This window comes from Mus caroli, chromosome 2 (genome assembly GCF_900094665.2).
Source record: "Mus caroli chromosome 2, CAROLI_EIJ_v1.1, whole genome shotgun sequence".
Lineage (NCBI taxonomy): Eukaryota > Metazoa > Chordata > Mammalia > Rodentia > Muridae > Mus > Mus caroli.
The window spans coordinates 80336652-80354020 of record NC_034571.1 but is presented as its reverse complement, the minus strand read 5'-3'; the positions used below and the strand labels follow the sequence as shown (position 1 = coordinate 80354020).

The 17369-nt window shown below is 38.0% G+C and overlaps 1 protein-coding gene across 1 annotated transcript; it reads left to right on the top strand.

Moving 5' to 3' along the window:
• The first annotated feature begins 3006 nt into the window (after positions 1 to 3006).
• On the top strand, positions 3007 to 3960 carry LOC110289495 (olfactory receptor 8K1-like). Its single transcript, XM_021155720.1, has one exon. The coding sequence runs from the start codon at positions 3010 to 3012 to the stop codon at positions 3958 to 3960; it is 951 nt and encodes a 316-aa protein (XP_021011379.1). The 5' UTR covers positions 3007 to 3009.
• Positions 3961 to 17369: the final 13409 nt, after the last annotated feature.

The following is a 17369-nucleotide window of genomic DNA, read 5'->3' as shown; positions in this document are numbered from 1 at the left end:
GACTCTAGATGCATATGTATCAAAAGATGGCCTAGTTGGCCATCACTGGAAAGAGAGGCCCATTGGACATGCAAACTTTATATGCCCCAGTACAGGGAAACGCCAGGGCCAAAAAAATGGGAATGGGTGGGTAGGGAAGTGGGGGGAGGGTATGGGGGACTTTTGGGATAGCATTAGAAATGTAATTGAGAAAAATACGTAATAAAAAAATATTAAAAAAAAAAAGAAGAAAGGCTCTTTTTTAAGGCCATCGATGGCAACCTAGTTAGCCTGTGACTGCCTGTGTATTCTCCTTTCTGTGGTTTTCTGAAGCACCACTGATATTACAGTAGGTCAGGTTCAGAATTTTCATCAGTTCTGGACATTTAATTCAGAGACATATTGAGGTATTAATCTCAGGTTGGCCATACTTGTTCAGGGAGCACTTTTGCCCACTGAGTTGTTTCCAAGCACTTGCTAGAATTTTGTTGTAAATTTTACACAGTGTTAAAGGATATTAGTCTACAGATATTTCCATTGTTGTATCTATGACTGATTTCATTTTAAGAGTAACAATGACACTTTAACTGAAGGTAAAGAATTTCCTACACTCCTGTTTTAAAAATAGTAATTTGAGAGAAAGTGGTGCTACTTCTTCACTGAAAATTAGGGGTAATTCAGAAGCTAAAACCACAGAGATAACTTCAGTAATCTGAAAAACAAGGCTATCTCCCTAGCACAACCTTAATTCATAGGTCCATCATAGTGAAAAGAAGGTATTAATTATATCAGGCAGAATAGCATGGGAAGAAACAATCACTAGTTTTCTTTCCTATGTGTTTTTAAAGAAATATAATTCTACAGACCTACATAGATCAAATAATTTCTGGAAGAGTTACATAAAATACTTGGAGAGATATCAAAACCAGTTTTCTGGAAATCAAACATAGATAAACTATATTATAAATATATGAGCCATGAATCACTACTATTCACTATGGGCTTATTAGAAGCATTGTGTCTCATGGGGTGTTTTTCTGAATCAACTCATATTTATTTGTCTGTGATATGTAAATGTATTGTTCCTTTTATTTATGGGTTACAAAAGAATAGTAAAATTAAAAATTCTATCATGTTATCAGTCTAAGATGCTCATGCAGTTAATAAATTTGTGATTTTCATCATTTAATAATATGGATTGGTCCATATGTTCCATTAGCCTAAGGAATGGATCATTTTTCTTTTCCTAATATTATATTCAAATAACAATTAGTAGATGCACAAGACACTCTACCATCCCAAAGGAAATCATGTACAACTTGTTTATCCATTTGTATTTGAACTGCAATACAGTGAGTCCCATGAGACCAGAAAGGGACTTAAATCTATTCTGTCACAAACTAAGAAGCTCACAGCAGCAAAACTCCTAAGCAAGGTCTCCACACAGGTAAGAAGGAACAGTGGGCTTTGATAGGTTTTAAAGACATACTTAAACTCAACTATTTCCAAAGACCTAAATATTAATAGTATTAGTGCCCAGAGAAGACCTTTTATTCAGTTTCTATTAGTCTCTGTTCATTATTCTGAATGGGCATCTAAACCCACTGCCTTGCTCTTCAGCCATCCATTTTAACAAGAATCATTCTCTATCATTATCCATCTGGGTTCACCTCTGCCTCATAGTCCATGTTTACTTGGGTTGACTTTCCTGAAGATGTGGCACAATATAGCGTTTATGGGACTATATTCCTATGCTGGATGAGTTACCTGGAGCTTAACTTTGCCACTTATATAAAGGTCACCTTTTTAAAATGATTGCAGCCTCTAATCCTCAGTTTGCTTGAATCCTAGGTGAGTGGGAAAGAGATGACTATCTACTTCCTAGTGTACTGAGAGCATCACATGAATTTGGGTCTATAAGGAGATTAAAGTATATCCAGCACAAAATGTTTTTTTCCTTTTTCTCTTGAAATTTATATTTGTTCTACTGGTTTCTTTCCATATTTCTCTCCAGGTATTTTAAAACAGTCAGGATATTCAGGACCATGCTTTCACAAAACAGAGATGTACAATTCAGAGGTCATTAGAAATAGTGATTCAACACGGACAATTGTCGAAAAAATCAAACTGAGATGTTAGGATATTCTGAAATAAGCCTCTCGAATTAGATTTCGCACTTTAGGAAACAAGCTGATATGTACATTCATCCATAACCAGAGATGTCCTAACTGCTATGTGATTGTAAAAAATTACATGTAAGGTATTTCTAATCATTCTTTAAGCATGTGTCTGACTTGTTTAGAAAAAGACATTTCCTGTTATTTATATCTGTCTATATCTATATTTATGTATATATCCTGTAGATGTACACATAAACATAGATATCTTATCTAGCTCTACATCTATATCATCTATATCTATATCTAGCTATAGTATGTGTGTGTTTATGTGTGTTTGAGGATGTGTGTGCTTTTAAAATTGAAAATTTAAAAAGGAGAAATAAAATTAAAAACTTTTTTACCTAGTTACAAACTTGACAACAAATGAAGTAGATATTCTTTCTTTTATCACAGTGAGTGCTTACGGCTGAATATGATGGCACATGCCTATAACCCTATCTCTCAGCTCTCACAGGTATTAGCAGCAGGATTGTAAATTCTTGGATGTTTTAAGCCACGTAGTTAATGTGAAGCCAGACAAGACTACAGAAGGTTCTGTTGATGCAGAGACAGGATAAATACAAATTCCAGACCACTCTGAGCAAGACCCAGTCTCAAAACAGAACAAAATATGAAAACAAAATTAAAAGCATTTAATACTCTTTTATTATTCTGCCCCTGGTAAAGCCCACTGTACCATAGTTTTTTAGATATAAATGTTGTCTTCTATATTTCTCTTGGATGAAGCAGAACGGGTTAGGTTGAAGAAACCATACTATACATGTCATTCTATAGGCTCTCTGACATACAGGATTTTAGAGATAACTTATGTTAAACTTACTTCCTGCACAGATCGACACATTTGAGCCAAATGGAGAAATCCAACCACAGTTCGAGGATCCAGGTCACTGAATTTATTCTCTTGGGACTCACCAACAACCCAGGCCTCAAAGCACCACTCTTTGTAATATTTTTAATCATATATTTGGTAACACTGATGGGCAATCTGGGCATGGTTATCCTGACTCATGTAGACTCAAAACTACATACTCCTATGTACTTTTTTCTGAGACATTTATCAATCACAGATCTTGGTTACTCTACAGTTATTGGTCCAAAAATGATGGTAAATTTTGTTATGCAGCAGAATATCATTTCCTACACAGGGTGTGCTGTGCAACTGACATTCTTTGAGATTTTCATTATTACTGAACTGTTTATCCTCTCAGCCATGGCTTATGACCGATATGTAGCCATCTGCAAACCTCTTCTCTACGTGATCATCATGGCAGGGAAAGTACGTTGGGGGCTGGTACTGGTACCCTATCTCTATAGCCTATTTGTGTCCTTACTTCTCACAATTAAGTTATTTACACTGTCCTTTTGTGGCTCTAACATCATCAGTTACTTTTATTGTGACTGTGTCCCTCTGATATCTCTGCTCTGTTCTGACACACATGAATTAGAACTGATTATNTTAATTTTCTCAGGCTGCAATTTACTNTCNTCCCTNCTCATTGTGCTGGTGTCTTACATGTTCATTTTTGTGGCAATTCTCAGGATGAACTCCAAGGAGGGGAGGTCCAAAGCCTTCTCCACGTGCAGCTCTCATCTGACAGTAGTGGTTGTGTTCTACGGAACACTGCTGTTTATTTACCTGCAACCCAAATCTAGTCATACTTTTGAAATTGATAAAATGGCCTCTGTGTTTTATACACTAGTCATTCCTATGCTCAATCCATTGATATACAGCCTAAGAAACAAAGAAGTAAAGGAGGGCCTTAAGAGAACTCTTACTCAAGGACTCAGAATCCACACTTAATATCTCAATTCAGGTGCATAGCTTCCATACTATGTCAGACCGTGAGACACATGAGATTATCAAATAGCAGAAATGCACAACTAGATTAAGTCTCTTTTTTCATTTCTTACATGAAAACCTCTTTTCTTTCCAACACAAAAGAATAAAAAATAGGACTAACAAAATAAAATCTTGAAAAGACAATCATGATCCCATGGGAAACAGTAGTTTATAAATATGGGAAAATGTAGAAATGCAGGATTTTTTGTTGTTTAAATTTCATCTTGTAAAAGAAAAAATAAAGGTTAATTAAAATGAATCAATATAAAGTATAGAATTGGTAACCTACATTTTACAGCTGTCACTCTGTACTTAAATTAAATAAGATTATAACATAAAGAACATACCAGTTGAACTGGAGGCAAGAAAAAAATGTGATCAATGTAATTACAACAGAAAATCAATTTAAAAAGTTAAAGGTAAAGGTCAAAGTAAAGAATAGATCTAGGATAAAATTTCAATCAATGTTAGATAATACTTTATATATCAAGGAAAATTATACACAGAAAGATGTTTTTTATTTATTTATTTATTTTTTTTTTTAGAAACCATGAAGAGTTATCATGAGTAAGTTCAGAACCACTTGGTACAATATTTTAAGACCAAAATCCTCAAATGAATTATGGTAATCTATCTATATGCTGCTACAGTATGAATATATATATATATGTTTATACAGTGAAGATAACTAGAACTGAAGGAGCAGTTGTGTGACCATCATAGGTGTCTTTTTTCCATTGAAAGCTGACATAAAATGTGATAGATTTCTGAAACACTATGGTGCTCTTATGTCTCTAAAAAAACCATAACCCGTATCCTCCATAGACCCTGTCACAGACAGCTTGAGCTTTTCTCTCACACTTCTATAATCAGATACTAATATATTCTTTTCTTTGATGAACTTTCTCAATTATGTTTAAATTTCTCCATAAAATAAGAAGTCATTTGGACATTAAACTGCTAAGCATAATTGGTTCAGCAAAGAATACCCTGTTAAGATATAGCCTAAGTATTTATATGGTTCATTCCAATTCAATAAAATGTATTTTAAAATCAAAGTACAATTTTAACACTTGTGGTTTTTTTTTTTACTATGTATCAAGTTTTAATACTTTTAAAAACTACTACCACAAATGTCTACAAGGAATAAAAAGAAAATGTTTCATGGGCGACTTTATGCTTCTACTTTAGAGTAAAGAAAACTTTCACAATTTTTAAAACATTATTAATTAAGAACAGGATCAAAGGACTCACAAATATATTAAAACTTTACTACACAAGAGCTGACAATTTAAATCAGACACAAGACTTCCAACAAATAGATATTCTAAAATGTATGTACTATAACAGATCCATGGGTTATCTAAGAATTTTGATTAATTAAATCATAGTTAATATTCTTATATCTATGTACTGGTAAGAATATGTTTTACTGGGTCTAGAATAAAATACATTCATTGAATTATAAGTAGGTATAATCAAAATAACATTAAAATACAAATTAATATATATACACAAGTTGAAATATTATTCAGAAATAGCACAAAATAAAAGATCTACATATTCATTAACATTGATAAATACCAATATCACTAAATAATTCCTATGGTATATTTAAATTAATTTGTAAAACAATTACATTAATTTATTATTCCTGGATTGTGGTATGAAAGAATTAATCATGATGAAAAACTAGATGTCATTTTAGGTTGATATAATATTATGTTTCCTGTAAAACATTTTTGAAATGTCATAGGCATTTTTTATATACTTTTTAATTTGTTTAAAATATTTACATTAGTTCTTTGATAATTTGGTACCTACTTTTATCATATTTGCTCTCTCCCCTTAACTCTTTTCATTTCTATCCACTTTCCATTTATTACCCATTTTGTGTCTTTTTTATTCTCACTTCAAGGATAATCTTTCTAATTGATCATGGTTGATTTATCAGGGGATCCATTTTTATAGAAACTTGACCCTTCCTCTACCAGAAGCTAATGTAGAGGAATTTTAATACAGCAAACTGGCTGCTCTGGCAAGAGATCACATCCAAAATAGCTTTTAGGTCTATGTGATCCAGCTGGAATTCAAACATGCCCAAGACTACAGTATGGTCTGGCTCAATACAGACACAAGTTTGGTATACAACTTTAATCTCAAACAATTAAAGGTTAGTTCTAGAAGGAAGCAGGAATGTTTGGAAGTGATATCTAATTGGTGGAGGAGAGCTCTGTGAGTGCAGTACAGCTGAATTCAGGCAATGCAATGGAGTTCAGTTTAATTCAGTCAGTTGGGAGTCAGTGCAGTGAGTACAATGCAATGCAGGATAGTTGGATTTGTGCAGATAAGTGCATGTCAGCAGAAGCAGTTGAAGCTGGAGAATAAGAAGAAGAAACCAGAAGATTAAAACTAATTGCCAGAGTTAGTTTAATGCCAAGCAGAGCAATTCAGAGAGAAGCTGAGAGAAGACAGATTGAGTTAGTCAGCTTGGAGAGGAATTTTAGACAAAGCCCCTGAATTGAACCAGCCTGATGGAATTTAAAAAGAACTGGAAAGGGTGAGCTTATTCACCAGTAAACTCTGAGATGACAATTACTTCAGATGATTAAAATTACTCCTCAATCTAAACAATTTCCAACTGTTTAAAACTTGGTGCCCAACTCCCCTTTTCATGCTAGCATTTTATCAGTCTTAGTGTTAGCAACCAGGTGCATCCATGGACAACAAGAGGCAACTTCACAGCAATCAGGCTTCTTTACAACCAGCTGTGGCCGACCCAGTGTTAAGACATATCATCTCTAGGCAACAGTGTCGTCCCTGTGTCATATCCCTTTATGCACGCATCCTCCTCTCTCTCTCTCTACTCTCTTCCAGAGGCTGCCTCTGACCTCTGACCGCCCCCCACCCCCAAACATCCCATGTGAGATCAGCTGCATAAGGTGATTTGTTTGAGACCAAACTGTCTACTTCTAGCCTTGGTGCTATGAGACCTGGTGTTTGCAATCTCCCTGCATAGATCCTGGGCAGGCAAGGACTGGCCACCACTACATGGGTTAAACCCACAGGTCTGAACCACATCCCGATATGTCTACATGCTACACAAGCTCACTTTCTGCTCATGGGATCACTTCTTTCCATCCAAACACTGGCAATTTGGTATGCTTATACAGAGTCCCTGTTTCCAAGGGAGGGCTGGTTTATCCATGGTCTTTATGACTGCTCTGACTCCTCATTCTAGAATAATTCCCCTTGGGTGAGTTTCTTCTCTCTTGTTTCTAAGTTGGTTCTATTTATACTGCTTTGAAATCCTGGGCCTGGGTGAACCATTCTCGTTGGCACCCAGGCACTGGCCTGAGCTAAACTCCCTAGTTCATCATATGATAACCTGGTGATAAGGCCTGGCTGTCATTCCTAGCTACTGCATTTGTCCTTGGGACAGTGGAACAAACAACTTGCTAGCTTCCACTTTCCCAATGTGTCCTGCATAGCCAACTGTGTCTCCAGGATCCCCACTGAGATGCCTTCTGGAAAACTTCAAACCTTTAAAACTAGCACCTGAATAAAAGCCTCCAAATGTATCCACCTTTGCAATCAGGTCTGACTCCCTTACTCACTAGGTAATGACTCTAAGTGTATGCATAATGGCACTTTTGATCTTACCATTTTACANGATCTTTATAATTATTGTCAACAAACTGGAAAATGGAAGGAGGTTCTCAATGTCCAGGCCTTTTCTTAATTTCACTCCAAACCTTATCTTTGTTCCTCCTGTTCCCTAACTCAACTCCTATTAGTTATGAAATCCCAACCAGAAGAAACTTCTACTATTGTTGATTCAGCTAAGGAACCTCCCCCTTACNATCCNCAAGCTTCCTCTACAATGTCTCCTACTTCCCAGCCTCCCCATCTTCCTCTTCTTACCAGACCTCTCCAGAGCATCCTTGCTCAGCTTCTCCAGACCTTTCCCCTCCTTTGCCAGCTACACGCTGCACCAGATGTCCTACACTGGTACCTACTTTCAGTCCTCCAACCAGTTGCTCTAGCTAGATCCACAGCCAACCCCCCACTCCCCCACTTCCTCCTAACCACTTCCTCCATCTTCGGTCTGTTCTTCCTTTAAATGAAATGTCACTGGGGTAGATGCTCTAATTAGGGTATATGTTCCCTTCTCACCAAATGAACTTTCTCAAATAGAAAAAAAAGAAAAAAAAAAAGACTGGGAATCTTATACCTATAACTCCTCTGCCTTTATTAAAGATTTTCAGTATCATTCAATCTTATACTTTGACTTTTCATGATGTGCATATGATTCTCAGTAATTTACTCGCAGAGGAGAGCAGGCAAGTATGGAAACAGGCTAGAACACATGCAGATGAAGTTCATCAAACCCACACACCATACCTGATCAGGCGTGAAGCAGTGACCAACCAAGATCTTCAATCCAATTATAACATCCCAGGTGGCATTTTAGCTAAATATTTATTCACAACATGTCTCCTGTCTACCCTAGAACCAGTTTTGAAAAACTCCAAGAGGTCATCCAGGAGAAACAAGAAAACCCTTCTCAATTTTTAGAGCATCTTACAAAGGTACTCTTACAATATACTGAATTAGGTCCTTAGGAACCATAGGTAAACAACTCCTTATTACCTACTTCTTCTCCCAAAGCTACTCCAATATTAAGAGCACACATATATGCTTTGAGAGGGGACCTCTAACTCCATAGGCAGAAGTCTTTGCTATGGCCTTTAAGGTATGCCATGAGAGGGATGAAAAAATCTGCAAAAGACAAAAATACCATGTGCTGGTGAAAGAAAGATGAAATTTCAAGACCTGTAAGTCATATAAAGTAGTCAGAAATTTCTGGTTGTTTGTGAGCCTAGAGGCTGCCTGGAGCTGAGAAAAAGGAAAAACAAACCCGGGCATGCTCCTTAGTTAAAGCATTCCTGGGAACAGCTTGACCAGAAAGATAAAGAGGAATGTGAGGACATAACAGGGCTATCTGAACTGAGTCAAGTTGACCAGATACTCTGCTAGCATTGATAAACATCCAACTCACAGAACTGCTGCACGTATTTTTTTTGCTGCTGATACTTGATCTGCACGTACATATAATTTTTCTGCTGATGTTTGAATAAGCCAATAGTGTGTCGCATTGCTGAATTTCACACCCCTAAGCCCCTTAACCCATAAAAACCCCTAGCTTTTGAGCCTCGTGGCCGACATCCTTTATTTCCTGTGTGGGATACATGTTGGTCCAGAGCTCCTTCATTAAACTACCTCATGTATTTACATCAAGACCCTCTTTTTGTGATTCTTTCGGGAATTGAGTGGGGGTTTACCCACTAAGTTCTATCACTGGCAAAGGCTATAACCAGCTCCAACTACTCCCCAGCTTTCCTGGCCTTCTAAGACTCAGGAGCCAAGAAGCTGCTGTTTCAAATGTGGCCAACAAGGTCACTAGACACAGGCATGTCATAACCCCTGAAAGCGACATACACAATGCAGAAAATGGCATTAGGAGGGACAATGGGCTATTGATAGCCCTCATGCCACTCAGGACACAGGGATATCACTCCAAGATCATCCTCTAGCTGATCTAGTAGGCTTGATCATGGGTGACTGAAGGGGCCCAAGTTCCTTTGACCTGACCACTTCCAACACCAGCAAAGATTCTTGGATGTCATGGTATGTGGGTGGTCCATCTACTTTCTCTTGGACACTGGGGCCTCTTAATTGGTCCTGATGGAGTTTTGGGGATCCAACACATTTTCTTGTTTCTCTATTGTTCAGGTTGGGGGACAGCCTTAACAACCTCACCAGACCCCCACCACTTAGTTGAGGTATTAGGGGTGTTCCCCTCACTAATTCTTTTTTTGGTAGTGCCAAATGTGTGCTGTTCCTTATTGAGAAGGACTCTTCTATCTAAATTAGGAGCCTCTATTTACTTTGCTCACCCCCCATTCACCTAACCCAAATTTACCAGCAATCCCTGTCTTCCTCCTGCCATCCACCCAACCTACTAACTCTAACTTGTCATTTCATTTGCCAGCCTCTCATGCAGACCACAGAGTCTGAGATTTCCAGAAGCCCTCTGTTTCTAAACACCATTATCCTGTTGCCATCCAATTACAAGACCCTATCAGCTACATCACCCAACCTCAATACCCTCTTTCTCTCCAGAGCCTCAGGGGAATAGAGCCTATTATCTCTGTCCTCCTAAGGAAAAAATCTCCATCCTACCCCTTCCCCCTTTAACAACCCTATGCTAGCAGTCAAAAAGTAATAAATAAGTAAATAAATAAATAAATAAATAAATAAATAAACAAACTAACTAACTAATGGGACCTATTCCCTGGTTCAAGATCTCAGACTCCTTAATTCTGAAGTGGTTTCTCTCCATCTTATTGTGGGTAATCCTCACATACTTCTTTCTACCAACCCCTCAGGAATTTTTCATTTCTCAGTCCTAGAGCTCAAAGATGCATTCTTTTCTATCCTCCTCGATGCTCAGTCACAAACACTTTTTCCTTTCCCTGGACTGACCCTGACACCCACTGTTCTACCCCAATTCACCTGGACTGTTCTACCTCAGGGGTTCTGTGACAGTCCACACCTATTTCGCCCTAAATCTAATATTATCCATTATATAGATGATATTCTTCTCTATAGTGCCTCTGTGGAAATTAGCCAAGCTGACATCTCTGCTCTTCTAAATTTCCTATCTAGTTGGGACTACAGAATCTCACCTTCTAAAATCCAACTGTCAACTCCTCAGGTCACCTATTTGGGACTAACAATTACCCTAACCCACAATGCCATTACTATAGAAAAATACCTAATTCTGTCTTTAACAATTCCTTCTACAAAGGAAGAAGAGATTTTTGTCATTCCTAACCATCCAGGGATGGGCACACTATATATGAACTTTAGCAGCCACTGAACTCCTTAGTTGAGAGTCCAATAAAAACTAAACTTTGGGATGAATATCACAGTTTTCTCATAACTTTACAGAGCTTCTAACATACAAAGACTCATAAACTCTGGCTCCCTCCAGTGTTCTTTCCCTTCATGTAGTACTAATTGAAGACTCTACACTTACTTTCAAATCATGCCCACTTAATATTTCCAACCTTCTTCCTCAACCAGAAACCTTAGAGGAACTATTACCTTATTGTTCACAAATACAGGAGTGTACATTGCCTCAGGCTGTCCATACCTGGTATTCAGATGGCAGCTCCTTTTTACATGAAGGAGCCATAAGAGCTTGTTATGCTATAGTGTCAGACAAAGAGGTGGTTAAGGCACAGGCCCCTCCTAACCAAAGAATTAATCAACAGGCTGAAGTAATAGCTCTTACCCATTTCCTTTAACTGGCACAAGAACAATCCCCAAACATCTATACAGACTCCAAAGGATATGCTGTCCATGTTTGTCTATCCCACACTGCTATCTGGGAGGGGCAAATCAGTAAATAATGCAAACCAAATTATGGCCATGCTAAAAGTCCCATCTCCCCACAGCTACTGAAATTGTTGACTGCAGATCTCACCAGACAGATGACTCTATTGTCTCCAAGGGAAACAATGAAGCCAACAAGGCAGCTAGAGCTATGGACCTTAGGGGCCTAGACTCTTTCACCCACCACAGGATATTCTTATACTACAACTCACTTCCCCTCTCATACCCACTGACCCTCATAAAACTCTGTCCTATCTTCACCAAATATTTCACCCTAAGCGCCAAACATTGTCTTATTTTGTCAGTACCCATCTAGAGCCTACTCCTGAGGACTTCCCTTTCTTAAAATCTATCACTGTTACTTACAAAATCTGTCAAATGTCATACTCCAACCTCAGGTATTACAGAACTCTCTCTTCCTACCCACCTGGCTAGAGATTCCCTTCCTGGAACCTACTGGCAATTTGAATTTCTCCACATGTCCACTGTTAAATATGCCAAGTACCTCCTAGTATTGGTGGACACCTTCTCAAGGTGGGTAGAGGCATTCCCTATCACCAACAAAAGTGCTCAGACAATGTCTGATCTCCTTCAAGAGATCATTTGCTGATTTGAAATTCCTGCAGCCTTATTTATAATAGCCAGGAGCTGGAAAGGACACAGATTTCCTTCAACAGAGGAATTGATACAGAAATGTGGTTCATTTACATAATGGAGTACTCTCAGCTATTAAAAATGATGACTTCATGAAATTCTTAGGCAAATGGATAGAACATGAAAATATCATCTTGAGTGAGGTAATCTAATTGCAAAAGAACACACATGGTATGCACTCACTGATAAGTGGATATTAGCCCCAAATCTCCAAATAAGCAAGATACAATTCACAGACCACATGAAGCTCAAGAAGAAGTGTGGGTGTTTTGGCCCTCCTTAGAAGGAGAACAAAATACTCACAGTAGCACATATGGAGATAAAGTGTAGAGCAGAAACCGAAGGAAAAGCCATCCAGAGACTGTCCCACCTGGGGATTCATCCCATATACAGTTACCAAATCCAGACACTATTGAGGATGCCAAGAAGTGCATGCTGAAAGGAGCCTGATATGGCTGTCTCCTGAGAGGCCCTGTCAGAGGCTTACAAATACAGAATTAGATGTTCAGAGCCAAGCATTGGACTGAGCGTGGGGTCCCCAATAGAGGAGTTAGAGAATGGACTGAAGGAGAGGAAGGGGTTTGCAACCCCATAGGAAGAACAACAATATCAACCAAACAGACCCCTGAGAGCTCCCAGGGACTAAGCCATCAACAAAGGAGTACAGATGGTTCCAGCTGCATATGTAGCAGAGGATGGCCTTGTCATGCATCAATGGGGGAGAGTTTCTTGGTCCTCTGAAGCCCTGATAGATGCCCCAGTGTAGGAGAATTGAGGGCAGGGAGATGGGAGTGGGTAAGTGGGTGGAGGAACACCCTTATAGAAGCAGGGGGAGGGAGGATGGGAAAGAGGGTTTCTGAGGGTGACAGGAAAGGGGATAACATTTGAAATGTAATTAAGGAAAATATCCAATAAAAAAGAAAAAGAAAAAGAAAAACTGGAAAAAAAAAAAAAGAAGTTCCAGCCTCCCTCCAGTCAGTAAATCGTTCCAAATTTGCTGAGTCCTCCACCCTACACAAAGAATGACAACTAAGGGATACATAGACTAGGATAATCTCCAGGAAATAGCACAATCAGTTATCTAATACCAAGTGGTCAGGTCTTAAAACATACATACAAATAACATAATACAGATTGATCAGGTCATATTTAAGAACATACACAAATGCATATGTGTATATGCATGCAATAATAATTAATAAAAAGGCAACTATATTTGAGAGAGAGCAATGAGGTTCATATGGAACTGCTTGGATGGTTGAAAGGGAAGGAGGAAATCATATAATTGTATAAACCTCAAGACTAAAACATATGGGATGTGCAACAGTCAGAGAGTGGACCAGGAGAGGGGGAAATAAATCTGTAGTGTAAAAAAATAAAAAGAATTAAAAATGGAGGTGCACATCTTTGATCCCAGCACTTAGGAGGCAGAGGCAGGCAGATTTCTGAGTATGAGGCTAGCCTGGTCTACAAAGTGAGTTCCAGGACAGCCGGGGTTATACAGAGAAACCCTGTCTCGAAAGAAAAAAAAAAGAACTAAAAAAAAATACAAAAAATGTTTTTAAAAAATCTCAGGATGTATGGGTATAATTTACTCAGTAAACTATCAACAGTAATTTATCTTTCTGTATTTCATTATGTTTAATAATGTTCCTACTGTGTTTTTATTTCCATATTTTAATATTTTGTGCTGCTTTTCTGCAATAGATTTTTTTCAGAGTCAAGCCTAAGGAAGCTACTGTTTTTAAATATTATTGAGCTAAAATTGTGAGATTTAGATTATTTAGCATCTTTATTTCATCATGTTATTACAATTGATACACTAAAGTCCTATTTTTTTATATATTTTTATAGCTTTCAGTGCAGGAATTCATGTTTTATTACAAGTTTCCATATTTACAACCTAATCCCTCAGAATGTAATGAATATGGAAATGGAACCTTTAAAAGACAATTACACTAAAATGGGTTAATTGTGTTGGGCTATATCTTCTTTTTCTTTATTATTTATCATTATTATTACTATTATTATTTACACTTCAGATTTTATCCCCCCCCCCAATCTCCATGAGGATGTCTCCACCCTCCACTTCTCTACCTCATACCTGACCTGATAACCTGATCTCTAAATTCCCTGGGGCCTCCAGTCTCTTGAGGGTTAGGTGCATCATCTCTGATTGAACACAGACCCGTCAAGCACAGTGAGGACAGGGATGGAACACAGACCCAGCATTCTTCTACTGTATATGTGTTGGGGGCCTCATATCAGCTGGTGTATGTTACCTGTTTGATGGTCCAGAGTTTGAAAGATCTCAGGGGTCCAGATTAATTGAGAATGCTGGTCCTCCTACAGGATCACCCTTCTCAGCTTCTTTCAGCCTTTCCTAGTTCAACTTCAGAGGTCAGCAGCTTCAGTCTATTGGTAGGGTGTACATATCTGCATCTAACTCTTTCAGCTGTATTTTGGATCTTCCAGAATTCAGTCATGGCTACGTCTCTTTTGTGAGTGCCTTGGGACCTCCCCTTGAACTGGATCCCACTTTAGGCCTATATCTGGACCTTCTTTTACTCAGGTTCCATTTGCATCCCTGTAGTTCTTTCAGACAGGAAAAATTGTGAGTGAGAGTTTTAACAGTGGGATGGCAAATCCCTGCCTCATTTGATGCCCTGTATTCCTGCTGGAGGTGGGCTCTATAAGTACCTTCTTCCTACTGCTAGACACTTCATTCAAGGTCCCTCCTTTTGAGTCCTGAGAGTCTCTCACCTTCCAGGTCTCTGGTGCATTCTGGAGGGTCTCCCCAACCTCCTGCCTGGAGAGGTTGCCTGTTTCCATCCTTTCTGCTGGGCCTCAGGGCTTCAGTCCTTTTCCCTCACCCAATACCAGATCAGGTCCCCACTCCAAACCCCTATCCATCTTCACTCCCAGGTCCCTCCCTACCTCCCAACTTGTGATTGCTTTCTTCTTCCTCCTGAGTGGACTGTGACATGCTAACTTGAACCTTCCAGCTTGTTGACCTTTTTAAGTCCTGTGGACTGTGTCTTGGGTATTCTACCATTTTGGGTTTTTGTTGTTGTTGTTTGTTTTTTGTTTTTTGTTTTGTTTTTTTTTTTTGTTTTGTTTTTTTTTAGCTAATATCCACTTATTAATGAGTACATACCATGCATGTCCTACTGGTCCGAGTTACCTCACTCAGGATGATATTTCCTAGATCTATACATACATTTGCCTGAAAAACTCAGGATTGATCTTAGCCATTCTGATTGGTGTAAGGTGGAATCTCAGAGTTCTAATTTGTATTTCTCTGATCACTTAGGACTCTGAAGATTTCTTTAGAAGCTTTGTGACCTTTCCTCAGCCTTGAGCAGGCTAAGTAGACCCAGGTGGAGTCAATTTCCTACAGAAGTAGACTGTCTGCTGAGCTTATTTTGCAACTCAATCTAGCCGAAACAAAGATGGGTCTGTGGGCTCTCCCTATATAAATGCAGTGCTGACTATTAAACTTTGAACCTTGATCATAAACTTTTGTCTTGGCTTCATCCTTCTCTCACACCCTATCCTTTTCATTTCGAGGCCCGCTTTCAGATAACCCAGTTCATCCCTGGCTACTGGATGGCTACAGTGCTTCTCAGCCATTCGATATTCCTTTGTTGTGTAATGAATTCTCGGTCATGGAGCTTGCATGGCTCAGCACTAAGTCGTCTGCATACATTCTGTGGTTACTTAACTGGGATTTTTGCACACTCTTGTTGCATTCTGTTATGCCATATTTGGTTGATCTCTGGGTGGCCTGTACTTTTCTAAAGGGAAAAGGAAGGGCCATGAATCAGGGGGAGAGAGAGAGGTAAGGTCGGGTGAGATTTGGAGGAGAGGCAGATGGGGGACTGTGGTTGGAATGTACTATATGAGAGAAGAATAAAGAAAAAAAGAACAAACAAACAAAGAGGGGTTGTTAGTGTTACTTAATGAAAGTCTTAGTCTATTTCTTTTTTGTTTGTTTTTATTTTAATTAAAATATTATTACATTACAAAAAAAAAAAAAACTTAGGATAGAGGGGCAGAGACAGAAAATAAACTCAGCACAAAATTAATTCAAGTAAGAGGATGTGAGGACATAGTGAGAGACAACTAGGCAAAAATAGAACAAACCTGTGGAAATCTTGGTCTTTCATTTTATACAACACGAAAAAAAAATGTCATTTTCATCATATACACTTCCTTGTCTGTGGTCATTTTTGAGGACTCTTTCAATAACTAATATACCACTTGGGCTTTTTTTTTATGTTTCTGTATTCTTTAATAGTGTCTATCTTTATGGCTATGATTATCCTACACTCCTTACACAGACTAGGGTGTCTTCAGATTTACAAAGATCTGCCTGCCTCTGCCTTCTGAGTGAATAAATTAAAGGCATGTGCACCACACTTGCCCTTATGATAATTTCTTTATTCACTCACTGCCAGGAGCAAATAAATATATACAAATTTTTAACTTCTTAGTTTCTCACAGATTACAGTGTAATATAAAAATACAAGTCTTTATAATAAAAATGCCAATAGATGAGCCCACTTTTAATAATCACGTAACTTTTGGTTCCAAATTTCTAAATATATTTCTATTTTTAGATATTAGGAATTAAAATTTAAATATGGAGCTTATGCATAATTTCTGAGTGCCCATAATTCAGTACATTAATATACTTATGTACCTTAATATACATTAATTTATAATTTATAAATATGGATGCTTTCATGGTTATAAAAAATTAATCTACACAGAAAAGATGTTGAATTTATATGATTATATAAGATTTGCCCTGGACATTGAATGTAAAAAGTATACAAATTTAAATTCAATGATTATTAACACATTTTGAATGAAAAATGTTTAGTCATATTCACAAGATATGACTTCATATGTATGCCACACATTTGCTTACTTAAGGAAAACATAACAGTGCATCTAATGTCTTCCTCTATGTCTTCCTATTTCTTGATCCAGTACATGAACTGTAACTTGTACTTTGACTAGGCTACCTAGCCAGTAAGCACTAGAGATCCTGTGTATTACTTCTCAATGTTGATTGACAATCAACTGAAGCCTTTACCCAGGTTTAAAATGTAGTTATTGGGTCTTCATAGTTTCAATGAACTCACTCTTACACTCTGATATATCTTTGTAGCCCAGGGAGGTCGTAGTTTAAAATCCACTTCATACCATTCCTGGGGGTAATGATTGCATTGATTCTATTTTTG